Source organism: Bipolaris victoriae (assembly GCF_000527765.1).
Source record: "Bipolaris victoriae FI3 unplaced genomic scaffold scaffold_32, whole genome shotgun sequence".
Taxonomy (NCBI): Eukaryota; Fungi; Ascomycota; class Dothideomycetes; order Pleosporales; family Pleosporaceae; genus Bipolaris; species Bipolaris victoriae.
This window is the reverse complement of record NW_014575360.1, coordinates 19,604-45,156: the sequence shown is the minus strand read 5'-3', so window position 1 is coordinate 45,156 and position 25,553 is coordinate 19,604. Positions and strand designations below refer to the sequence as shown.

The following is a 25,553-nucleotide window of genomic DNA, read 5'->3' as shown; positions in this document are numbered from 1 at the left end:
ATCATGCCTCGCCCAAACCTCCCGCCTACTCCACAGCCGTCGACCGACATTACAGGCAAAAATGCCGCCAATGCCCCTCAATTGGAGAGCAGCTTCGACTTACCGCCTGCGGCCCTGGCTGGTAGAGGCAGTGTAGCTAGCTCCTCGGGTCCCTCCGAAAATGCCTCAGACTCCTCATACAGGCCGCCGTCGCCATCGTCCCCGGTAGCGACGTCCAAGTCGAGCCATTCGCGCAAGCGTTCCAGCAACGCAGCCCAGCACAGCGTTGTCACCAAGGACGACTATTCTCTTCCTCCTCCGCCTACTCGGTCGCGAAAGATCATCCAGATGAAGCCCAAGGATACTCAAGAGTCACCCAAGGGTTCAGTGCAATCGCAGAATGTAAAGGCGACAAGCGCAACTGCCAATGGCGGCAAGAAGAAGCAGGCGAGCAATACCACTGCCGCTGGGCGTAAAATTGCACGAAAAACGGCACATAGCTTGATTGAGCGAAGGAGACGGTCCAAGATGAATGAAGAATTCGGCGTGTTGAAAGACATGATCCCGGCTTGTAGGGGCCAGGAAATGCACAAGCTTGCCATTCTGCAGGTGTGTATTTGTATTCCATAGTATGTGTTGACATGCGCTAACAGCTCCAAGGCATCGATTGAGTACATGCGCTATCTGGAGCAGTGTGTCTCGGATCTCAAGACTGCAAACTCACGGCGCGACTCTCCATCATCCACTACATCTTCACTGCCCCCGCCGCCTATTAGACGAATTCAAGACGAGGATGAAGACGACCGGGAGCAGGACGAAGAAATGGAAGACGCTGTATCGCCTACCTACGTGGAGCAGCCCTCTCAGTCCAGGTACTCTTTCGCAAATGCCTCGCCTGCAATCTGCCCATCAGATCGAAGCGTATATACCCACTCCACCACCACATCTCCGGCGATCATGCCCCACGATCACAACGGGCACTACTCGGCAAACCCCTCCCCCGCGTTGCGACCATCCGACCCACACCATTACTCGCTTGCCCCATCGTCCAGTCGCTCCACTGTAACTTCGCCGACTATTCACCCTTCGCCTGCGTTTAGTGCTCATACGCCAACTGCCACATACTTCAGCAATCCATTTCATACCGGCCCTCCCAGTACGGGGCCAGTCGCTGCTCCGGGCTCTTCACACGGATCGGCCCATTTCTCCCTCACATCACCAGCACTCAAGCCGCAAGCCGACCGGGAAGATCAAGAAGCTACCGAAGCCCTGATGATGCTAAACACGGATCGCCGAAGTTGGAGCGGCGCAAGGGGTATGAGTGTGAAAGACCTTCTTAGCGGATAGGACTCGCTTGCACAAGATATGCAAGGCCTACCTTGATCTCCTATGTACAGGGTTAATAAAAATGGGCGGCGCCAGAATGGTTTAGGGCGGATGACTGATTGCTTGTTTGGCGCTGTTGGTATACTGTGTTTTTTTCAGCTCCTTGGAGCTTTTTTTATCCAAAGTATTGTATGTACGTTAGTGTCATGGATGTCGGATGAATATGGTCGGAGACAATGTCGGTGTGGATAGGCATGTTCCGAGCTGCACGTGGCAAAAAAGTTCAATCAACACATCTGCAACGTTTAAGGCTCCGTGAAGTGATGGGAATCGTCTGGGTCTGGGCAGATACCAAACGCTAACAGTATCGTTAGACGACTGTCATCCTAGGGTGTTGGCCTTCTAGAACCACAGAAGGTAAGCACTAAGCAACTGCCAAGCAGTAGTTGCTGCAGGCAAAACAAGCGATTCGCGGAAAAGACTATCCTCTTTTCCCCATCCATGTGGAGATGCGGTTTCCTCATGTATCGGACATGCCACAGAGCCTCGATGTTGATACTTGACATGTGTGTGTTGCAAACCAGCCTTGAGACGTGTCACGAACAACCCTGAACAAAGGGGAGAAGAGCCTTCGACACTTGACGTGCACTTTAAGTTTTATTCGCCACCTGACATGAACAGCCGCAAAGCCTTCCAGACAACAAAAAAGAAAAGGTCGAAGGGGGTGTGAGAGGGGAGTCCGTGCATACTCGTTCACGCCAAGTTTGTACTAACGTTTCTTCCTTAGCTTCACCAGTATTTCCCCCCTTCCCTTGCTCTCTCGCGATCTTGGAGCCGCCACGCTAGAGAAAAAAAACCTACGAATCAGGAAGTTTTCAATAGTTCCATCGTAATAAATATAAAAAGAAAAGGAGAGTTTGTCGAATGTATGTTCGCAAAGAAAAGAGAGTTTGGATACAAGTCTCTACTCCTCCCTTTTCTCTTTGGCGTCTTTCTCTTAGGTCCACGATACGGCGAAATAGAGCAAAAGACAATGGGAATCGGAGAAGCAGAAAGGTCTGTGTGTGTTTGTGGCTTTGCGGGCCAGGGAATAAGAAGTGTGGCACGGACATGGGCAAAATAAACCCGTGTGTTTGGGTACATTGTACTAGACAAGGTCCCCTTAAACTTTGGCTCCGCCACATCCGGGACGGTGGCCCCGTAATCGCTGGCTATGTATGGGTGGAAAGCTGGGGGAGGTGCCACCGCACAACCAGTAAGCGGGCTATTTCTAGATCTGTTGACTATTGTATGGGTGGGGTTTTTTATCCGATGGGGAATGTCGGGGTCTGGATCGTGGAGTGATGAATGGGGTTTTTGTGAATCCTTGCTCGCCACTTGTAGCGGTTGTGTGTAGCATGTCACTTGCTGTTCTAGGCCCCAGGGAACCCGTTCTTTTTCATACTAGAGTACGTTTCGTGTGTGTGACTTGGTGAGACTAGATGGGTTGTTGCTCGTGCACGAGTGCCAGCGGATTACATGGCCGTGTATCCTAGTGGTATCGTGAGCCTTTCGCCTCTCTCACTCACGGTCGGAGGTGAGACCCATTCGTTGTGAAAGTGTACGAGATCCTGGTCGTTCGTTTCTCTGCATGGATGAATATGTGGGTTGTGTCGAGATGTTGAACGTGCGTTCATGGGTTCGGTGCGTCCGTGATGATAGCTGGTTGATGCGAACGACCATGCTTCGGTGCGTCCGTGATACCAGCCTGGTTCTGGCAATACTTCCCATGTTCTCGGTACTTTCTGGGATGCTCTCTGTGAGATGGCATATTGTATACCGTGTCTTGATGCAGCAAGAAAGGCCACTGCTTGACGGGGGGGTTTGGTTACCATATAAAATGGTCTTGACACTGAGAATACATTGCTTTTCTATTCTTCACTGCATCTTTCACTGCTTGTGACTGTTGTTTCAAAGCAATTGTGCCAAGAAGCTTGTTTCCAAAAGATTTGATACCCAAAATACCGTAGCGAGAGCTATAGTTGGGGCTGTCGAGATGGCTGCTTTACCAGAAGAGAATCGACCACACTCTAGCAGTGGCTCAGATACAGCGGTATCGTCGACATATAGTTCGGATACGTACATCTCGGACTCGGAGAGGGAAGCTGAAGTGACCGAAAAGGTATGCGGACCACCCAAGATCCATCAATTAGTACTTCAGTGCCAGCATGACGAAGATTGGATATCTTTATCCAAATTCGCTATCAGCCATCTCTCCAAAGCAAAATAGAGCTAATAAATACCCCAGGAAGTTCAGCAAGTCGAAAGCGATGCAAGCAAAGACATTGAAAAAGGGTCCTCACAAGAGGTGGACATTACGCAAAACGAAATCTTCATTGAAAAGTACCCTCTCTCAGACCTCGACAACAACCTCGTCGGCTGGGACTTCCAAGACGACCCTAAGAATCCCCGAAACTTCTCCACGGGAAAGAAGTGGCTGCTACTAATCCTAGTAACATGCTTAACAACCCTCAGCCCCATTTCCTCATCTATTCTCGCACCTGCCACACCCTTCATCGACGCAGAATTCGGCAACACATCACAGATACTAGCCTCTCTGACCGTCAGTGTGTACGTTCTCGGATTCTCAGTCGGCGTCTTATCCCTCAGCCCGCTCTCCGAGCTCTACGGACGCTACTGGGTGCTCAACTGCTCGAGCGTCGCCTGGTGCGGCTTTACCTTGGGATGCGCACTCGCACCAAATCTCAGTAGTCTCATCGCCATGCGGTTTCTCGCCGGTGTAGGTGGGAGTCCGTGTCTCACCATTGGGACGGGTGTTATTGCGGATGTCTTTGTGACTGCGAAGCGCGGACTCGCGGTATCCATTTTATCCCTGGCTATCCTCTTTGGCCCGATTATCGGTCCCATCTGCGGAGGCTTCATTGCCCAGTGCATCGGGTGGCGCTGGAACATGTGGATTATTCTCATTGCGGGATGCGTCTTGACGGGCAGTCTCTTCGCTTTCAGCTCTGAGACGTACCACCCTATTCTCCTGCAGCGCAAGACGCTGCGGCTCCGGAAAGAGCTGAATCGGCCTGAGCTCCAGAATATCATGATGTACAAGAAGGGTGTGGAAGTAATGAGTGTCAAGCGCAGTCTTTGCAACAGCGTCACCCGCACGGTGCAGATGCTTGTCAAGTCACCGATTGTGCTATTCTGCTCCCTCTACATATCTTTTGTATTCGGCCTCCTCATGATGCTCTTCACGAGTCTCACTCCCGTCTTCATCGATACATATGGCTGGTCTCCTGAAATGACGGGTCTCGCATACCTGGGCATCGGCGTCGGAAATTGCTTTGGTGTCGCATTCGTTGCTAGGACTAGCGACGCAACGATTATCCGGCTTACGAAGAAGAATAAGGGCGTTTACGAGCCGGAAATGCGGTTGCCGGCTGGTGTATTCTTTGGTCTTATGATCCCAATATCGTTCTTCTTGTATGATTCTCTTTGCTCACGTCTCGATTCGAATACTAACATATATACATAGGCATGGCTGGACGGCTCAATATCACGTCCACTGGATCGTTCCAATTGCATCACTCATCCCATTCGGTTTCGGTCTCATGGGTCTCTACGCTCCACTTCAAACCTACATGATTGACTGTTTTCCACAGTACGCTGCGTCGGCTGTGGCCGCTATGTCGTTTCTCCGCTGTCTCATGGGTGCTGTCCTGCCGCTCAGCGGGCCGCTAATGTACGAGAAGTTGGGTCTGGGATGGAGAAATAGCATATTGGGGTTTATTGCTGTAGCATTTATCCCCATCCCTGCGCTGCTATATCGATATGGCAAGGTGGTACGGGAGAGGTATCCTGTAAAGTTTTGATTTTAAGGAAAGTAATTGATAGCCAATGATAACAAAATAGACATTTGGATAGAGGGGCGTATTAGACGTTTTTCTCCATTACTTCGTCGGTATGAGCTTTATAGATTGGAAGTAAAATGATGAACTGGAATGCATTTATTGGTATGACAACGGTATGGAGAGTGCTATGAATATTTGCTATACGTGTATACATCAACCTTGGAGTGCAAGTTGTGCTCGTTGGGCAATTGTTCCATGAGTGCATTGTGTCGTGTCAACACTAGTTTCGACAAGGTGCTCATTAAGGTGCTAGTTCTCTGCAATTGGTGCTGACTGAAAGGCGTACTCTTCCTGAAAGGCTGAACTTAAACCAGCACTTTGTGTGATACCTCCGCTGCTACATATCGATGCTGATTTCATGCCTGCCGTAATATTTGATTTACTGAATTCAAATTAGAAAAGCAGCCTCATTTTGATATTGAGCTAAAGTGACATTAAGCTCGTAAACAGGGATGATACAAGAGTCATCAGAGTATGCAATAAATAGATGTCACTCGGACATGGTGAAATGTCATCATGGACAGTGCGCCCCCATGTTGCGGAGCGGACCACCGAGCCTGGTCCGTGCACTGAAACTCAAGCTCCGACGACTTCGTGATGTCGCAGTCTCCACTCGACACTTCATCATGGCCGAGTATTGGAAGTCAACAGTGAGTATAACAAAACCATCTTACTTGTATATCGGCGACTAACAATATTGTAGCCAAAATACTGGTGCAAGTTCTGTTCCACTTATGTAAAAGACACAAAGTTTGAACGCGCGCAGCACGAAGCGACCGGCCGCCACCAAGGCAACATCCAGCGCAGTCTCAAAGGACTACATCGCGAGCAGGAAAATGAGAAGCGCAACCAAGCGCGCGCGCAGGCTGAAGTCGCGCGGCTGAATGGTTTGGTATCTTCTTCATCGGGCCCCTCGGTCGCGACTGGCGTAGGCGGCAAGCCCACGTTCGAGAAGCGACCGGAGAAGAAGGCAACGTTAGAAGACAGAAAAAGACAATGGGAGGAACTGGCGGCTATGGGTGTTGCGATACCTACAGCCGCTCGTGGTGACCTAGCGATGGCGGGAGAGTGGAAGACAGTATCGGAGGAAGTGGTTGGAGAAGTGAATGAGGACGGTGAATTTAAGGCGACATCTCTAAACAAGGGTGTACGAAAGAGACAGCTCGATGAGGACGAAGAAGAGCAAAAGGCCGCTGGAGAGCTGATCACTAAGAAAAAAGGCTGGGGAAACACTTTCAAGAACTTTCCAGGCAGCAAGGGAGGCGATGACGATATTGAGAGTTTGTTTGGAAAGAGGGAGAAGTCAGGTGTGGAGGCACAGCCTGAGGTGAAGAAGGAGGAGCCAGATGATGGTGTGAAAGCAGAGGTGGAAGATGATGCTGACACGAAAACACTAAAGGACATACCTACCGCAGAAGAGGCCGCAGCCAAAGCTGCTGAAGTGGTAGTCAAGAAGGAGGAGGGGGATGCGCCGGCAGTACCAGCTGTTGTCTTCAAGAAGAGGAAGAAGGCGAAATGAAGGCCTTGGCCATCAACCTGTAGTGCAGGCTGATGGGTCAAAGTTGGGTCCCCTACTGTAGCTGGCATAAGCCCTGTACGTTGCACGCTCAGTTTCTCTTAGAGCGCCTAATGATCATGATACAAGGGGCGCGCGTTCCACAGGGATATGGACGGGAAGTACTGGCTTCTCATATGCTATGGGAAATGTGGGCGACGAAACCATAGATATGGTAAGAGGATTGGGTTGGGCCGCGAGAGAAAGCGTCTGGGGGTGGTGTCGCTTGCTTGGCATCAAGACCAGAACGTACGATGGCCAATAAGACGATTGGAGAAGGAGAGCGTACATGTCGCGCTCAGCCGAGGAACGTGTACCTATAAGACCTTGAGATAGGCATGGTAGTCATGGTATTACATAGTTTGTACAATATCCAGCGCTAGTACAAATATGATGGTCTACTATTGCAACTTTCCCGCCGCTCGTTTAGTTTAACACCCGCTTTTCGATCGACGCATGCACCTAAACCTTAAACCCCTGCCCAAACGTCTGCCAAGTAGCGTCGACTGCGAGTTCGCGTCGCCAGCGCTAGACAACTGTCGCGGTCCACCACCACGCCCTCGCTGTCCGCATCATATCTTTTCATGGTCGCGTAGGAGCATGCCCGAGCTGTCAGCAATCTTGACGCGACCATGCATCTCATCAAGCCACAGTGGTTGACACATCCCGGTGCGTCCATCTCTGCCCATGCTCGCTGTTGTGCACTTCGCATTCTGCTCTTATCTTGCTGACATTGGCTCTCATTCCAGGTGAACAGAAGGACTTTGAAGTATACAGCTGCCACGTCTCCCCCGATGGGTCGCGCCTGGCTACTGCTGCCGGAGGTTCGTTCATCCATCCCCCGGCCTAACCTACGCGATGCGCTGCTCTCCAACACACAGCTAACATACACATCACGTAGATGGATACGTACGCGTGTGGTCTACCGAAGCCATCCTCAAATCCAACGATCCCACATATACCAAGCCCAAGCAGCTCGCGGCCGTAAGCCATCATTCAGGCACCATCCATGCCGTTCGCTTCTCATCCAACGGCAAATACTTGGCATCCGGCGCAGACGACAAGATAGTATGTGTCTATGCGCTTGATAAGAATGCGCCCACACACGCGGCATTCGGTGGGTACACATGGCAGACAGGAGAGGAGCAATTGCTGATGGACTCGCAGGATCAAACGAACCCCCGCCCGTTGAGAACTGGCGCGTCATCCGCCGCCTCATAGGACACGATAACGACGTGCAGGATCTGGGCTGGTCATTCGATTCCTCGATATTAGTCTCCGTGGGGCTGGACTCCAAGGTGGTTGTCTGGTCAGGCCATTCGTTCGAGAAGCTCAAGACGCTATCCAACCATCAAAGTCACGTCAAGGGCATAACATTCGACCCGGCTAATAAGTACTTTGCGACTGCAAGCGACGACCGAACTATCAAAATCTACCGATTCAACTCCCCGCCGCCCAATGCATCTCAGCAGGACCAGGTCAACAACTTTGTCTTGGACCATACAATTACCGCCCCCTTTCAAACCTCCCCTCTTACCACATACTTTCGCCGATGCTCGTGGTCGCCAGACGGTGCACATATTGCCGCCGCGAACGCTACAAACGGACCGGTCAGCTCAGTCGCCATTCTTTCGCGTGGATCGTGGGATGGAGATATTAGTCTTGTTGGCCATGAAGGGCCTGTCGAGGTCACTTCGTTCTCCCCACGATTGTTCTACAGGGATCCGCCACGCCCAGAAAAAGATGGAACCATCACACAACCGACCGTGACCATTGTCGCATGCGCCGGGCAGGATAAATGCCTGAGTGTTTGGAATACGAGCTTTCCCAGGCCATTCATGATTTCGCAGGAGCTGGCAGGAAAGTCGATATCTGACTTGGCATGGTCACCCGACGGAGAGACACTGTACGCGACTAGCTTAGACGGCAGCATCATGACACTCGTATTTGAGACGGGCGAGCTTGGATATCCTGCCACGCTTGCAGAGAATGAGAAGACGCTTGCCAAGTTTGGTGCTGGTAGAAGAGTCGGTATCATTGAGGGTACAGATGCGCTACTCCTAGAAGAGAGCAGCAAGAGCGGGGAATTGAAAGGTGTTCAGGGCAGGATGGGTGCATTGATGGGTGATGGCGGTGCAGTCCAACCTCCTACAATCACAAACGGAACGAATGGCACTACCCCCTCGACGACGACAACGACAACCCAGACCAACGGATCCTCCGCCGCCGCCACTACCCCAGCGCAACCGCCAGCCCCCGTTGAGCCCCCTCCGGATCAGAGAGTAGAAAAGCTAAAGCAACGAGTGACAGTCACAAAAGATGGAAAGAAGCGAATAGCGCCAATGTTGATGTCATCTTCGTCAGGTGTGGGGGAGTCTTCCTTGCCAAAGACACAGCTCCTCTCCGCGACAACAACATCTGGTGGTAGGAGTGACAACCCACACAACATCCTCGATCTATCAAAACCGTACGATGGGTTCCCGAAAGGCGGCCTTGCTACTTTGCTTATTGGTAACAAGAGAAAGTTTGCTGAGATTGAAGGAGACGAAGATAAGCAGGTCGAACGGAGATTGGCTGCTTCTGTAAACCCCGGAGGTGCTGCGATAGTACTCAATAGCGAGAATGGCCTCATTCCACCTGCTGCTGCGCCGCCAAAGAACAACGAAGCGCATGATCCACCCAAAGTACTCAGGCCAGCTATTGTCAACCCATCGCTTAGTTTGGCCCAGGTGCGATTGGCGGTGCCGAAAGTCAGGAGTGTCATCGTGCGAACTATGGATGGCAGTGAGCCACTGCAGAGTGGTGTCGATGCCAACACGGGCAAAGCAGATATACCAGACACTGTCATACTGGAAGCACGCAACGCCAGCGGTCCATCGCGGACTGGACGACCGCAAGATCATGATCCAACAAGATTGACCTGTACTAGTAAAGGACAGTCACTATGGCAGGACTTTTTGCCAAAAGCTGTGTTGCTGGTAACTGGCAACACAAACTTTTTCGCTGCAGCATGCGAGGATGGTTCGGTGTACGCATGGACACCCGCAGGCCGGCGGACACTAAACGCCATGATTCTCGAGGCTCAACCTGTCATCATGGACTGTCGAGGCTGGTGGCTAATGTGTATAACAGCAGTTGGCATGTGCTACATCTGGAACCTGAAGAGCATGTCCTCGCCTCACCCACCTGTTTCACTGGCCCCTATCCTCGACATAGCAGCGTATGCCCAAGGACCGCACCTTACTCGATCACCCGGTATCGTGTTTGCACGCTTGAATTCAGCTGGTCGGATAACGGTGGCCATGTCTAACGGTGAAGGATACGCATATAATCCCGATATGTACATCTGGCAGCGCTTGTCGGAGCCATGGTGGGGCGTTACCAGTCAGTACTGGAATTCTACGGACTCTTCCGTTGGCAACATCCGCTCGTCGCAAGACAAGGCCGTGGTAAAAGAAAAGGACGACCAGGTTTCTCCAGAAAATATTTCAGCAGGTATCATACCCGCTCTCGAGCGCAACACGACGAACCAATCCCTGCTACAAGGTCGCGCCTTCCACCTCCAGCGACTGATCAAGATACTGGTCTCCGCAGAAGGCTACGAGACGTTTGAGAGCAGTGCCAGTGTAGCACATCTTGAGAACCGTGTCGCTGCCGCCCGTACCTTGGGCGCAAAGGAAGAGTATAAGATCTACTTTACCATGTATGTCAAGCGACTTGGCGCCGAAGGCCTCAAGGGCAAGATTGAAGAGCTGCTGCGAGGTCTGATGGGCAATCTTATTACCGCTGGCGACGAGGATGGCGATGACAACAACGATGAAGAACAACAAGGCGCCAACGAAGCGACCAAGGAGCCCTCTGGAATTTGCGGCTGGAAGAAAGAGGACTTGTTGAAGGAAGCTGTTTTGATTCTTGGTAAGTTTTCTTCTTTGCGATTATGTTTCTGGATATACTCCAGATACAAAAATGCACCCACTTGCTAACACTCATGATCCAGGTAAACACCGCGATCTACAGCGCATTACCGTACCGTACGCGCGTCTCCTTGACATTGTAACCGAGGGTCAGCGCCAGGACGATCAAGCTATGATTACGGATATGTAGTATATACCCTCTCCCTATTGTTCCTTTTTTGGGGTTGTTTCCAAACACTCTCTGTGTCTATCTCTCTCTTACCATCTAACTGTCCATCCTTTCACCATTTCCTTTTACCTTCTACTTTGTATTAGACACAGAAGCAGATCAAAAACCGTAGCTTGGTAGCTGGCCTTGGACATTATTTTTTAAGTCTTGGTCTCTAGAGCACATGCAGAGACAGGACACAGCAGGTCCTTGGTAATAGGAACATGGGCGGGGGCGTACTTTGGATTTGTTTGTGGGCTTGGGCGGCTTTTTTATGCGCAGTTACCTTTTTGCTCATAAGGCGATTTGCTTTTTTTCATATTGTGCTAGATTTTTTGAGCCCAAAGTGTACGTGTGTAATTGTAAATTATCTTGCCCCCAACTGAATAAAGGTGGGGGAGATGAGCGTGGAGGTAGTTTTTGCTTTTTTGAATAAAGAAAAAAGAAAGATGATTTGTAGTGTAGGCTGGGGATGGGGGTTGGGGGATGGAGAGATCACACACAGATCTGAGATGTGGATAGCACTTTAGCTGAGTGAATACAGCAGTAGCATCTAAATCCTTTCAACTGAAATTCACACGAAGTTTTGAATGGGAGATGTGAGTTAATACTGGTATCATCACGTGGACCCTATCTTATAAAATCATAAAATAGAGCAGAGAGTTCATGATATTATTGTTTATCCTCTTATCAACCCCGAGACAAAAATAAACTAAAAAATATTATTCTATAGAATGATTTTTCAGGGTTCGAGCAAAGGTGTCGCTGACACTCACCCGAACCCTTTTATTTTGACTGCAAAGTCGATTTTTTTAATACCTGATTGCGGCAGGTTGGAGTGTGGCCTGCCAATCTTTTCTGAGACAATTGATATGGTGCGCTATATAGCCAACAGAGACAAAATTTTCAAGTCACAGAATTAGCTCTTGGGAGCTGATTTTCGAACTGAGTTAAAGGGTACTAACGTCTACAACATGTGTGACTGAAACACCAAGACGACCCCCGCTAAGCTTTGTTAGTTCTAGAATTTGTCAAAGGTAATGCATCACAAGTGGGGGGGAGGGGACCAGAGTCGTTTGTGAGTTAGCAGGATAATAGAAAGGAGATAATGTTTTGCATACCACTTAAGAAAAAGAGTGTATATAAACATATCATCTCCGTATGCTCTACAAATTCCAAACACAATTCAATCCATTCTACCATCCTAACCAAAAATACCCGCCTTTTTTAACTATTCCACACGAATAACAATCTCTCCAAGATGCATCCTCAAACCTTTCTCGCATGCCTCCTCATCAGCTTCGCAACTGCCGCTCCTGCTCTCGATGCTCTTGAAGGCCAAGCAGTCGAGGCGCGCCAGAATACCATTACACCAACGGTATGCGGAACTTGCTGTACACCGGATGGTACCCGACGACAGAATACGTGCTGCACCAATGCCCCTGGGACGATTATAAGCTGTATTCCTCAGTGCACTTCTGGTCAGGTAAGCTTTTTTTTGATTCATGTCGTTAAGAAAAGAAAAAGAAAAAATAAAGCTAATGTACGCGAAAAAAAATACAGAGACTCTGCTAAAGTGGTAAAACGAGCTGGGCATGAATCTCAACATGAATCCGGTGGTGTCTTTGTTAAGCGCCCACCAGAAAGATATCATGTATAGGTCACGTGGGTTTACTTATGCAGGAAGATGGGGGACGGGGGACGGGGGGGGGGGGGGTTTCAAGTTTTGGTGCCGAAGAAGCTTTCTTGTCATCTCCTCTTTTCTTTTACTACTGCACTCAGAAATTCTGAGCCCAAAAAAAGCTACTTTATCTAGCTTACGACAGGAGAGAAACTACATGGTGAATATAATCATTGTCACTACGTCTTTGTTGGTCTCTTTGTATATAACCAGAGAGAAGTGCAGAGGACCCTTATTTCCCACCCTTGTTTTACGCTGCCCGTCCACATTGTCTCATTTGTGGTCGTAGTGGTTTGATGTGCTTGGAGACTTGGCATGGTAACTGACGCTATTGGAAATTGTTGCAGATTGCGCAGCTGTCGGAAGCGTGATCTGTGTTAGTGACACTTACGTACCGAGTGACCTTAGGTTGACCGATAGCCTCTATATAGTTTGAAGGTGATTTTGAAATTGGGTTTGGAATCTTAGTCACTGGCGATTGGAAGTAGAGTGCCGTCTCTTAGTTGAGTGTGTACAGGTCGCTTTGCAGAACGTCGCTAAACATATCACAACCCGAATCGCATACGACGCGACACTCAATGCCTTCATGATAAGACTTGCAGTTTGCCTCATGTTGATTTTTTTTATCAGCTGTATTCTTTGGATTGAGGCATAAGAAATTGTCACTGATTTTTTTGTTGTGTAATCTCTTAGAATTATACTCATGTATTCTTGAATATATTGTTTAACATTATTCCATACTCTCTTTTCTTCGAGACATCGTCAAGTAGTATACTAGGATGGTATTGTACTACTTAAGCAAGTCTTCGCAATCTACTCTATAAGATCTTATTACGACTGTGTTAGTTATCTCATGTCCCCATATAAAACCGAAGTATACTGTGGTGTTGTGATGCATGATCAGGCTATAGATATATATTGGGATTTATTTTTGGAGTAGATATACTACCTGCTTCACTCAAGACACCATAGCGATTGGGCCTCAGCTTTGTTCTGCCAGCTCGATTACGGGTTGCCCGTCGATATTTGAGCTCGATCTTGCATCATGCCATGAGACTTTGGATGAGGATCTAACATAAAGCTCCAAGAGGAACAATATCGTGCAACACACACATATGTATCGAATACTCCAATGCAGAAACTATTTGGACTGGCTCAAGTCATGGAATGTATGCATCGAGCACCCAGGCATATGGAAGTGATGATATTCTGAGATATGCGTAACAGCTTGATGTGCAGACGACGACTTCGTCCATGTTTTACCTCAACCTCTCCACCTGCTGGAACAGTTGATGCATTGTATCATGTGTGAGAAACACTGGATATCTTGATGCCTTTTGTGCATATTCTCGCTGACTCCATTGCACATGTGAGCGGCCTCGCCTTCTCCTTTATCAATGGAAGACAGGTCCTTGGATAGGAAGACCGAACATGTGAACTTTTTGATACACGGACATGACTAGATGCTATCAAGCAACCCGATTATTGCATGTCATCCAATAGGTGGACAAAATCATTCCCAAAACAAAGCTGCATGCACAAATTCCCTACACAATGCAATTATGCTTGCACTCAACCACAACACCCACTCTTTTCCATCATCAACTGAGGTACGCCGATTTTGCACCCAAGACCAACCAACCACACTATCCAAATGCGACAATTCCTCGGTACGCTCAGCGCAGCATCTCGGAGCTCAGAGTCGGAGCAGGACACAGTGTGGCACGTGAGTTTGCAATTGGCAAACTCTTCGCATGGGCGGCTGCAGAGTCTGCACTGCAAACGGGTCGAGTGGAGTTCATCCTCACCTTCACCACTCTTTCATACCAATTCATGACCAATCACTCACGCTCACCCGCGGTCAAGAGTCGGCAAAACAGTGGGCCGCCAGTCTTGGCAAACAAATTTTCGCTGATCTTCACTCACCGTGCACGAGCCTCTTCGACGCACGAGCCACCAGCGCGAGCTTAAATACTGCACTTCGCCTATCATTTGCAAGTCAGACCATGTTCGCATTTCCCCCTCCCCCCCTACATTTTACAACCACTAACAACGCCGCAGACTTCATAGAATCATTTCTAATAGTATGCATCTCTCTCTGAGTTACTCTAAGTAGCCACAGAATCTCCAACCTGGTTGATGACTGAGAGCCTCGATGTCCCGGAGTGAGGCCTTGTTTACGATTGCTTCGGCAAGCGTGGCGATGATCTTCAGCTGACTGGCTGTGTACTTCGGTCACACTGGAAAGCAGGACGTTGATGGCAATCTGACAGGCTTTTTGTTTTTTCATTGATGCTTCTGGGCTAGTCCAGTTCATTGAGGAAGGAACACATGGCGATGGCGATGGAATACTTGTGGAAAACAACGCGTAGAAATATTACGGTACAGCTCTATCAACAATGCCCTGCTCGCCGTGCTTGCGCATCCAATCTAGTATGCTGCAACGTGCATGGTTCAGCACCACGCGTATTTCTCGTTGGCTACCCAGTCCATCTTATCCGCTACCGGGCCTTGGTGCTCCGGAAACCACCTGAGGCTTGGGACACTATCGACGTCCCTATGAACAACATTGGCACTTGGATGCAGCTTCCTCGCAGCTGCAAGCGCCGTGGCTGAAGGCGACCACATCTCTACCTTCTCCATCTTCCACTCCTCTGCTTCTCGCTGCGCCATGGCCAGCAAGGCTGCAACGGCATCTTCGTGGCTATCATCTCGAGCTGTACCATTGCCATGGCTCGACGAACCCTCCCAACCACCATCTTCAATCACCAATCGCAGAATGTACAGCGTGTTGCCCTTTGTATCTGCCGGGTCCTGATTATACCACATGCGCGTCCAGTAGCACCATACGCGCTTGCCCTTTTCCGTGCCTACAACGGCGCCCTTGATCTGGGGCTTCTTGCTATGAAGCTCATTCCCCACAAATTCTTCGCGCGCATGGTGCCAGCGGATCGTCTCGATATTGGGAATCAGAGCGACAGCTGCATTACTTCCTTTTGGCCGCGACTCTAGGTCTCGGCGGACAAGAGCCACGTCAGTCTCGCACAGGTCTTGCAGATCTTGTGCATAGAGCGGTCGCGCTGTGGGCAGGCTGCTGGTGCCTTGGCTAACGGTACCGGGAATGGAGACGTGCGATGATGAGAAGGGCTCCCAGCCAAAGGTGTTGTAGAATTTCTACCGTCGTTAGCTGCTGACGAGTTTGCCTAGCAACAAGTACACTCACCTTTCCGATATCCGAATAGAGTACCGAGAACAAGCACTCTGTGCCGTCTTCTGTCTGATATGTTTTCAATATCTCACCCAGCTCGGTCATCATCCTCTGTGCATAACCACGCTTTCGCAGGTGGTTGGCGCAGAACACGCTTCCGACACCGTGACAGATGACTTCCTTGAGCGTGCCCTCTTGCCATACCCACGCCTTCTTTCGGTATGTTTCACAACTCGCCAGTGGTAACCTGGTCCGCGACTGTGGATCGAGCGGATTGTTGGGCAATGAAGTGTCGACTAGGATCCAGTACGAGAGGCCGCCATCACGCGTCATCTCAGTCGCCGCGAGGACATCTTCACGGCGGAGATAGGCTGGCACCTTGAGAGCACCGCACCATTCTTCCGCGTTGAGCTTGAATTGGAGCAATTTCTCCGCATCACTAGGGTGGACGAGTGCCAGGGAGGGAGAGTCGCTTTTGGGGAGGTTATCGGTGATGGCCATGGTTGCTAGTATATTGTTTTGCAAAAAGGACCGAGTTGTGATATGGCCTTGTTCTTTATAACCTTCACTCGTCCAGCTTCCGCTGCCTACTTGTCAAGCTGTCGTAGGGCGTCGTAGGCATGCACTCGGCCCAGTTCCCATGCACGCTCGAAGCAGGGACGATACCGTACGGAGTAAGCAGTGGGCCCCCGGGTGCGACAGATTGGCTATGTCGGTATCAAATGACGGAGTGCTAGGCAGGAAAAGGAACTCGTTGTCGGTGGGTCTCTGTTTAGTCCAGAACACCCCGCGTCCCCGTGGCTCCATTCCGCCTTGCTTCTCCGTGCAAACTTATAGCCAACCCCGGATTCTCACAAAGACACTCGGACGGGTACGTGACGTTGGGCGGCCCGTTGTATGCCGTGGCAAAGCGAGTTCGGATGTCACTGCTTGCCATGGGTCATGTGCAGCCGTCCGATTGGCGAGTAGCATCGCATCTTGCATGGAGCCGGTCGTCTGCTCACCGAGAGTTACGGGCTAGTGTCCGCATTCATTGTTTATTCATTACCATCATGGCCATGACTGGCAGTTGAGCATTGCTTCTCATCGGTCCAGTACAACGCGAGCGCAGGCTTGTGACAATGCCTCGTCATTAGCGGCAGTTCAGCCTCGCTAGCCTACTACTGTGCCAGCCTCAAACCATCTGCGCCATCGCCAAACCAAAACCGCCGTCTCTTGACCATCACCGTTGTACCATTGCTCAAAGTCGGCATGTTTTGTCTGTCGCGCTGAGCGCTGGCTGTGCTGTAATAGCCGTGCATTCAAATGTGCTGTCGTGGCACGTAGCTCTTGCTTCAACTCACCTTTCGGTGGTACCATTGCCCGCTTCCGCTGTCCCTTCCGCGATAGCCCCCCTAACCCCAGGCCAGCTTACATCTAGAATATTCGCACCACTGCACACTGCATCTCAACCCGAACCTTGCGCTCGCTCTCGTCGTTTTTTTCTTTTTTTTTCTTCTTCCTCACATTCACTGCACACTGGCTGTGGAAGACGCTGAGGGTCGCCAAGGTGCCTGACAAAGGCGTCCGACAAGGCTGCCTCCAAGTGAAATTGAACTGGTCTTGTTCACGTAAACGCTACGCACATATGCCCCTCGCGGTCATTTCCCTTCACCAGACCACGTAGATAAGTACATATCAATGTCTATCACTTGGTCCTCTCCTGAGACCTTATACACGGATTCGCTGTCGCTCAATCTGAGCACTGCTCTGGTAACTACACATTGCGAGTTCAGCCTTTAGATCCACCACCACATCACCCAATCTCTCCTATATGCGAAAAAAAAACCAGACTCCTTTGAGATTTGAGATTTGAGATTTCAATGGCTCCACCTGGTTTTCGCATGAGTCGAGAAATCGTCGTCCTCTCTGATAGTGAAACAGAAGATGAGGACCACACAAAGCAGGAGTCGGGGGATCTCATTGCAAGACCGACGGCAGGGCCCGCGCAGAACAACCCGCACATTGACGGAAATATTGCAGAACCCCGTGGAGGCGTACCAGTCATTGATCCCGAGATGATCGACTTGACTGCCATCCCAGATATTGATGTTCCGCCGTCAGATCCCGTCGGGTTACAGGGCAATGTACCGCAGCCCGATGGCCAAGCTTCTGACCAGAATGAACATAGCCGTATGCTTACCGAGACTGCCTATCTGCAAATGATTCTCGGCGTATTACCGGACATTTCGGTTGAGTATGTGCTCAAGCTCATCAAGGAGAAGACAACAGACGCCACACGAACAACGGCCCGATGCGAGCATCTCATCGCCGAGCTTCTAGAAGGCGAACCATACCCAAAAGAAGCAAATGAAAAGAAGAGAAAGCGAGAAGACGACGCCGATCATGAGCTGAGCAGCTATGAAAAAGGCGAGCGTGACCCACAGGCTCATGGTTATGAGCACGACGCGTAAGTACCCATTCACAGCTGCTTTAGTGCAAGTAGTATGCATACCTACATGTAAGATCCGATTCAAGAAGTGCGACGTTGCTTCTAGACAGGGCTTCAAGCGCGCTTTTTGTAGCAATACATGGAATCATGAAATAATCACTGTAGACACTGCACTCTAGTCATGGAACAGCGCAAGACTGGCACTTTGAAGAGAGAAGAAGCAGTGCTTTGATAGCGCAATGCTACTTCGTTGCTTCGTCATACTGACAACACACTCTGCAGCATAGAGCTCCTCAAGGATGAATTTCCCAACGTACCTGTACGACATATTACGATCGTTTTGCAAGAAAAAAAGACACTTTACAAAGCTTACTTAGTTATCGAGAAACAAGTGCGCGACTACGGACTCATTGCTGGGCCATTTACTAGAATCACCAAATCCCGTAGCAAGCGCGGCACCGAATTTATGTTGATCGAGAAGGGCAGCCAACTACCCAAGGAACTTCACGCAGCAAAGAAGAAGATTGAGTTTGAAGCTGGTGAGTGCTTTTTGCAAAACCAACCAACAAGTAGATCATGCCTAGGAGTAAAATCACAAATGTTTAGTTCCTGGTGTGGTGTCCAAGACCATATTCTCTGGCTAACAACTGCCAGCAAAACGCCGCAAAGTACAGGAAGCAGAACAGGCGGAAGAGGCCAACCTACTCGACGCACAGATGAACAACCTGATGGGCGAGTGCGCGTGCTGTTTCGACGATGTACCTCTGAACCGCATGATCGGCTGCAGTGGCGACATGGTGCACTTTTATTGCAAAAGGTGCGTATGTCGACAGATCGAAACGCAAATGGGACAATCGCGTTGTAGACCAAATTGCTTTGGGGTCGATGACTGCGACGGGACTTTCTTACGCAGGCAATTACAAGATGTGTTGAGCGAAAAGACATTTGAACGACTAGAGCACATGCAGCAGATGGAAGACCTGAAAGCGGCCGGCCTGGACTTTCTTTCTGAATGTCCGTTTTGCGATTTCAAAATGGAATGTCCGCCCGTTGACGTCGACAAGGAGTTTCGTTGCCAAAACACCAAGTGTGGAAAGACAAGCTGCCGCCTCTGCCAAAAGGAATCCCATATCCCACTCACTTGCGACGAGTTCAAGAAAGACGGTCAGATTACGCTAAGACACATAGTTGAAGAAGCCATGTCGGCAGCCTTGATCCGTCATTGCAACAGGTGCAAGCATCCATTTATCAAGGAACAAGGGTGTAACAAGATGACGTGCACGCATTGTAGGAATCTGCAGTGGTGAGTTGGAGCTCTGGATTCTCAACAAGAACGTACTGACATTGCTTCAGCTACGTTTGCTCTCAAAACGTGACCGACTATAGACACTTTGGTGATGGCCAGACAGGCAAGTGTCCTCTGCATGAAAATGTCGAAGAACGTCATGAACAGGAAGTCAAAAGAGCAGCTGACGAAGCTATGGCCAAAGTCCGAGCTGAAAATCCAGGCTTTTCAGATGCAGATCTCATGATCAAGGTATCCGACCAGGTCAAGCAAGCAGAGGAGACACGCAGAGGTCGAGTGCGAGCCGAGGCACACGCATTTCCTTATCATATGGTTGGTGACCAGCTCCACCGTGTTCCACGTGCTGGTCAAGCAGGTGCACCGCGACCTCTAGTTCCAGTCCAACAGATACCTCCACCACAGCCAGCACCTCAGTACGTACACCCCCGCCCACCCGTTTTCCATGCTCCTATTATTCGACAGCCGGAACAGCCAATTCCATATCAACCCATCAACTTCTACGGTGCTGTTCCACCGCGGCAACCATATGAATTTCAGTTCTACCACCCTTTCTTACCACAGTGTCGGCGCTGTCATCTGAATCATCCCCCTGACCAGCATTGTTAGACCTCAAGCTTACGTTGCCCTTCGGAACTTGTTACACGATCGTGTCGTTCCGGATGCAGTTGGGCATGTCCAACCAGGATACGATATAGCTCGTTTGCAGGCACATATATATGAGCTTCGTCGGGCGACCGAACTAGCGCGACGGGCACATGCGGTCGAGTTGAACGATTTCATGGAGCAGTTGGCGCAGAGGCGCCGCAGAGCATCTCTTGAAGGAAATGCGCGGAGATAGCATGGTTTGCGATGCGGGATACTTTTTTTTTAATTTGCATTGGGGGATATTTTCAGTATACCGATTAGCAGCATAGTTTATTTGAGTTTGAACCTACATAGCATCAATACTCAACACTTACACATTGCTTCTTACTAACCGCACTACATTACCTGAACATCCATTTTCTTGTTGCCAATAGCCTCTATCATGCTGCAGCAAAACCCATGCCACGTGATCCAGCAAAAATAATCCAAAAGATGCAAAAACATACGACAGCGGGGATTCGCTAGTGGTCACCCACCTAACTACTAATCCGCCGGTAAACTGCTTATATATGCCAGATCGGACGGGATGGCTAGCTCTCAGTTTCCAATGGTCGTATGTGCCAGAAAAAATAGGATAGGTTTATCTTATTTGCGAGTAACTCGTTTTTCTGTACTTGGGAAACCAATTTCCACCAAGACTACTAGCTCACAGCTAGCTCCTAGTACAACTTCGCACAAATCGAGTAGCCATGTAGTATACAAGGTTCTGTAGACGTTTAGCCATTCACGAGAGAGAAACGGAGAAACTTCAAATTCGAAAAAAACAGCATGAATTACTCCATATACGTACTTCCACATCACTCCCCATAATCCGGACGCCAGCGGAAATCCCCCCTCCATCACGTGAACATTACGCCCCGCGCTGCTTACTATTGGCACCCATGACTTCAAATGGAACAGCCAAACATGCTCCCTTTGCCGTCTTTTCCGCTACCTACTATCCGTTCTCTCGAGTAAAAATCAATCATCATAATATCTCACATGTTAGCTACCATCTCCCCCAACCTCGCCCGTTGCCTCTTCCACTACCCACCCGTGTGGGGCTTCCGCATAGCGTTTCGTCTTGGCATTACAGCGGGATATCTTGGGCGTAGTAGTCTGCGCACTGGGTTTAATGGGTACTTTGAACTTTGCCGGTTTTCGCGTTTGAGACTGGGGAGAAGGCGGGGTTGAGATGGAGGGGAGTCTTGTGTCAAGCGTGTAGGTGTGGGACGCGATTGCTTTTTTGTGAAGGAGTTCTGCGAGGCTGCGAAGGGCTGCAATTGTTCGAGTGTGCGTTCGACTGGCGGGTTTGGCTGGGTGGCTTCATATTACTCTTGGGTGTTGGTGTTGCTTGAGGGTGATGCTTATGGACTTTTAGGCTGGGCTTGATTGCAGTTGCGAATGGAGGATTATGTTGGTGCTTGGTGTTGTTGGTGTTACATCTTTCAATAAACATGGAGTTGGGAAGCATGCTGAATATACTGCTTTCAGATATTGCAGTGCTGTTAGTGCTTGCCCATTGGTAGAGAACCCGCCGACGGCAGGCAGGGTCATGGCTTGCATGGAATTGGATGGTTGGCTGAGGAGAACACCCTTCCTATTGATAATTTCGACAAACACATGTTCGCTAGAGTGATGGACGTCCAAATCTGTCAATTCGATTAAGCCATAGACTGAGTACTACAGTGAATTCCTGTGACGACTTCACACACACATTACCCCACCATGGCAAACATAGGCTCAAAGAGTCACCCGCAATAGTCCACCGACTGTTGAACAGGTTGTCCAGTAAAACTTGCGGTGCTGGCGAGCATATTCTCTTCCCTGTTGGGATGGAGTGATTGCGCCGACATCGCCGCATGATGCAGGAACGGAGGTGGCGGGGGGCTTGGTTTGCGCGTGGCGGGGCAACGGAATGACTGCGGCTGCCTGTGATTTGAGCGCAAAGGCCCTGGAAACACAGTCCTTGTTCGTTCAGAAGAGGCGATGGGGGCAAGTAAAGAAACTTTCCATCATGCATCAGCCTAGACGCCTCGTGCATGCGTTCTGGAAGCTGACGGGACGGGGGCATTTGAGTGGTTGAGTCAGTCAGCGATTCCGGAGCTACAACAACAATTTTCCCCATGGGGACCATGACTCTACATTGTCCCCAAGTCAACATCTTGACTTTTTTACTTTTGGTTTTGTTGGACGACTGCATATATTTAATACCATGTCTTCACATACAGCATCGCAGCGCTACCTGAGCACCCGTGGTGGCTCCTACGACGTAAGGTCAGCGCAAACCGTGGGCGCACTCGCATGCTAACATGTGCAGTTCTCATTTGAGGATGTTGTTCTCAAGGGCCTCGCTGCAGACGGCGGTCTGTTCATCCCTGAAGAAATCCCAACGCTTCCCGAAGACTGGGCGTCCAAATGGAAAGATCTATCCTTCGAAGACCTCGCCTTTGAAATCTTCTCCCTCTACATCTCCCCCTCAGAGATCCCCTCCGCAGACCTGAAAGACATCATCCGCCGCAGCTACTCCACGTTCCGCGCAAAAGACGTCGTCCCAACAGTCACACTCGACAAGGAGAAGAACATACATTTGCTTGAGTTGTTCCACGGGCCTACATTCGCCTTCAAGGATGTTGCTCTGCAGTTTCTCGGTAATCTGTTCGAATACTTCCTCGTGCGCAAGAACCAGGGCAAGGAGGGCCGCGATAGGGAACATCTGACGGTCATTGGCGCTACAAGTGGTGACACTGGTTCAGCCGCCATCTACGGTCTGCGTGGAAAGAAGGATGTATCCATCTTCATCATGTTCCCGCATGGCAAGGTCAGCCCTATCCAGGAAGCACAGATGACGACCGTCATTGACGCCAATGTTCACAATTTGGCCGTAGACGGCACTTTCGATGATTGCCAGGTATGTACAGAAATTCCGAAATACACAACACTACTAACAATATCAGGACTTTGTAAAGGCCCTCTTCGCCGACCCAGAAATCAACAAGACGCACCGCCTCGCCGCTGTAAACTCCATCAACTGGGCCCGCATTCTTGCGCAAATCACCTACTACTTCTACGCCTACTTTGACCTCATCAAGAAACCCTCCTTCCTCCCCGCCTCCACCGTCCGCTTCGTTGTACCAACCGGCAACTTTGGCGACATTCTCGCTGGCTTCTTCGCGAAGCGCATGGGCCTGCCTGCTGAAAAGCTCGTTATCGCAACCAACGAGAACGATATCTTACACCGTTTCTGGGAAACCGGCAAGTACGAGAAGCACCCTGTGCACGGCAAGGAGGCCGAGGGCGGCATCCCAGCAGACGGTGCGAAGGCGCACGAAGGCGGAGTCAAGGAGACGCTGAGCCCAGCCATGGACATTCTCGTCTCATCAAACTTTGAGCGTCTGCTGTGGTTCCTCTCGTACGATGTCTACAGCACAAATTCGGATGCTGTATCACAAAGGAGAAGTCAAGCAGGCGATCATGTACGGAATTGGCTCAACGAGCTCAAGTCTCAGGATGGTTTTGCAGTAGACAAGCAGATTCTAGAGGCTGCCAAGGCTGACTTTTCCTCGTACCGTGTTAGCGATGAGGAGACCATTGAGACCATCAAGTACGTCTTTAACGCGGAGTCGTCTAAGAACTACGTCCTTGATCCCCACTCGGCTATTGGTATTGCGGCGACGCTGCGCTCGGTACAAGTGTCGAAGCCTCCTAGCACACACCACATCGCGCTTGCGACTGCGCACCCGGCCAAGTTTGCCAATGCGGTTGAGCTCGCACTGCCGGATCAGAAGGAGTACTTCCAGGCCAAGGTACTGCCGGATGAGTTTAAGGGACTTGAAGACAAGCCCAGGCGAGTCAGCCATGTCAAGAAGGCTGAAGGGTGGCAAGGCGTACGCAAGGTTGTTATTGCAGAAGTAGAGGCGGAGCGACGGGCTGCTGAGGGCGTGTAGTAGAGACATATAAGAGGTTGTGGTTTTACATGGACGGAGATTATACTTGGATAGACTAAATACTGGACACTGGATACTGAGTACAGAAATGGAGTTGGTACACGCTTTCATCATACTAGTCACTGCTGAGGTTATCATTGTTACATGGCTATTAAGCGTATTCCACTTCTATCCTTTTCATTTTCAGTACCTATTTCCGCAGCGCATCCTCTAACTCCTTTCCCTCCTCCTCTACCCCATCCCTCCGTCTAACAACCTCACTCTCAAACCCCAACCTAGCCCTCTGCCTCAAAACCCCATACACCGCACTACTATCCGCCCTCCTCCCCCTCTCCTCCGCATACCCCCTCGCCCCCTCCGCAGCCTCAAGATACATCTCCCCTATCTTCAATTCCACACCCCTTTCCCTCGCAATCGCAACCCCATGTCCCACATCTTTAATCCCGAGCTCCAGCCCCGACGCCGGCGCCTGCCCCACGGCAGGGAGGTAAGATCCAGAAGTTAAGCGGCGCGACACGCCGAGTGCATACGCGCCAAAGTTTTCTTCGATAAGGGATTCGAGGGTGGATGAGGGGAGTCCAGATGACTCGGCTAGAACGTGGGCTTCGGAGAGCAAGGTCATGAGGCCTGCGGTGATGAAGTTGCTGGTGGTTTTGAGGAGCATGGCTTGTGAGGCTTCGTCGCCGACGTGGAGTACGCGGCGTGCCAGGACGCCTTTGAGTAGTGGTGTTACACGGGTGATTGCTTGGGGCGGTCCGGCTACGGCGACGAGGAGCTGGCCTGCGATTGCGACGGGAGTGGCGCCGAAGACGGGGGCGGAGATGTATGAAGCATTTTTCTGGGCGAAGGAAGTGGAGATAGTAGTTGTGGTGGAGGGATGCACCGTGGTTGTGTCAATGATAACTTTTTGGGAGAGAGGGCCGCTGGATTGGATGATGGCTGCAAGGGTTATTAGGGCCGTGTCGTCGCTGACCTGGGGATTTTCAGTTATATTCTTGTACGGAAGATGAGTACTCCCTATAGAGGAGAGTGAAATGGGTACTATGTACAGATATGAAAATGACATTGCAGGTTTGGACTAGATCGGCCACTGTGGCACACGCCGTGGCACCAAGCTCTTCCAACGGTTTGCCTCGTGAGAGTGTTCGATTCCAGTATTTTAGCGGCGGATAAGCGTCTGGATGCTGTTGTATGTGTTTTTGGATGTTGGTTGCCATGGCCAGACCCATTGACCCTAGGCCTATCCAGCCCACCCGCAGTTGTTCTAACGATTCCATCTTGAAAGAAAATGGGTTGGTAAATCTGGCTCGAGTCTTCCCTTCACAAGTCTTTGAAAAAGGTAGTCAGTGGAATGGTAAGGTGACTCAACTATGGTATACATACTCATGAGTTAGTGCATTGCACTAGTGTGCATCAGGCAAGAGTAAAACGGATATCCGACGAGACTCGATCCTTCCGACCCATCTTTGAAA

The 25,553-nt window shown here is 50.2% G+C and overlaps 8 protein-coding genes across 8 annotated transcripts; 6 read left to right on the top strand and 2 right to left on the bottom strand.

Annotated features, from left to right (window-relative positions):
* Positions 1–3: 3 nt before the first annotated feature.
* On the top strand, positions 4–1,326 carry COCVIDRAFT_25662 (hypothetical protein; the record flags this gene model as incomplete). The annotated part of the gene is made up of 2 exons (XM_014702211.1): positions 4–588; positions 640–1,326. 2 exons carry the CDS (start codon positions 4–6, stop codon positions 1,324–1,326), a joined length of 1,272 nt encoding a protein of 423 aa, XP_014557697.1.
* A 2,014-nt stretch (positions 1,327–3,340) lies between these two features.
* COCVIDRAFT_25661 (hypothetical protein) lies at positions 3,341–5,168 on the top strand (the record flags this gene model as incomplete). The annotated part of the gene is made up of 3 exons (XM_014702210.1): positions 3,341–3,466; positions 3,593–4,779; positions 4,832–5,168. 3 exons carry the CDS (start codon positions 3,341–3,343, stop codon positions 5,166–5,168), a joined length of 1,650 nt encoding a protein of 549 aa, XP_014557696.1.
* A 665-nt stretch (positions 5,169–5,833) lies between these two features.
* Positions 5,834–6,726, top strand: COCVIDRAFT_96250 (hypothetical protein; the record flags this gene model as incomplete). The annotated part of the gene is made up of 2 exons (XM_014702239.1): positions 5,834–5,857; positions 5,911–6,726. The coding sequence occupies 2 exons, from the start codon at positions 5,834–5,836 to the stop codon at positions 6,724–6,726; spliced, it is 840 nt and encodes a 279-aa protein (XP_014557725.1).
* A 668-nt stretch (positions 6,727–7,394) lies between these two features.
* COCVIDRAFT_15040 (hypothetical protein) lies at positions 7,395–10,866 on the top strand (the record flags this gene model as incomplete). The annotated part of the gene is made up of 5 exons (XM_014702196.1): positions 7,395–7,431; positions 7,512–7,586; positions 7,664–7,879; positions 7,930–10,677; positions 10,760–10,866. 5 exons carry the CDS (start codon positions 7,395–7,397, stop codon positions 10,864–10,866), a joined length of 3,183 nt encoding a protein of 1,060 aa, XP_014557682.1.
* A 4,153-nt stretch (positions 10,867–15,019) lies between these two features.
* COCVIDRAFT_96230 (hypothetical protein) lies at positions 15,020–16,274 on the bottom strand (the record flags this gene model as incomplete). Its single annotated transcript, XM_014702238.1, has 2 exons — positions 15,020–15,739; positions 15,789–16,274. 2 exons carry the CDS (start codon positions 16,272–16,274, stop codon positions 15,020–15,022), a joined length of 1,206 nt encoding a protein of 401 aa, XP_014557724.1.
* A 1,361-nt stretch (positions 16,275–17,635) lies between these two features.
* On the top strand, positions 17,636–20,116 carry COCVIDRAFT_96448 (hypothetical protein; the record flags this gene model as incomplete). The annotated part of the gene is made up of 4 exons (XM_014702237.1): positions 17,636–18,222; positions 18,487–18,743; positions 18,859–19,507; positions 19,558–20,116. The coding sequence occupies 4 exons, from the start codon at positions 17,636–17,638 to the stop codon at positions 20,114–20,116; spliced, it is 2,052 nt and encodes a 683-aa protein (XP_014557723.1).
* A 2,233-nt stretch (positions 20,117–22,349) lies between these two features.
* On the top strand, positions 22,350–24,081 carry COCVIDRAFT_96481 (hypothetical protein; the record flags this gene model as incomplete). Its single annotated transcript, XM_014702236.1, has 3 exons — positions 22,350–22,406; positions 22,455–23,045; positions 23,092–24,081. 3 exons carry the CDS (start codon positions 22,350–22,352, stop codon positions 24,079–24,081), a joined length of 1,638 nt encoding a protein of 545 aa, XP_014557722.1.
* Positions 24,082–24,271: 190 nt separating this feature from the next.
* On the bottom strand, positions 24,272–25,358 carry COCVIDRAFT_15036 (hypothetical protein; the record flags this gene model as incomplete). The annotated part of the gene is made up of 2 exons (XM_014702195.1): positions 24,272–25,054; positions 25,131–25,358. The coding sequence occupies 2 exons, from the start codon at positions 25,356–25,358 to the stop codon at positions 24,272–24,274; spliced, it is 1,011 nt and encodes a 336-aa protein (XP_014557681.1).
* Between the last annotated feature and the right edge of the window lie 195 nt (positions 25,359–25,553).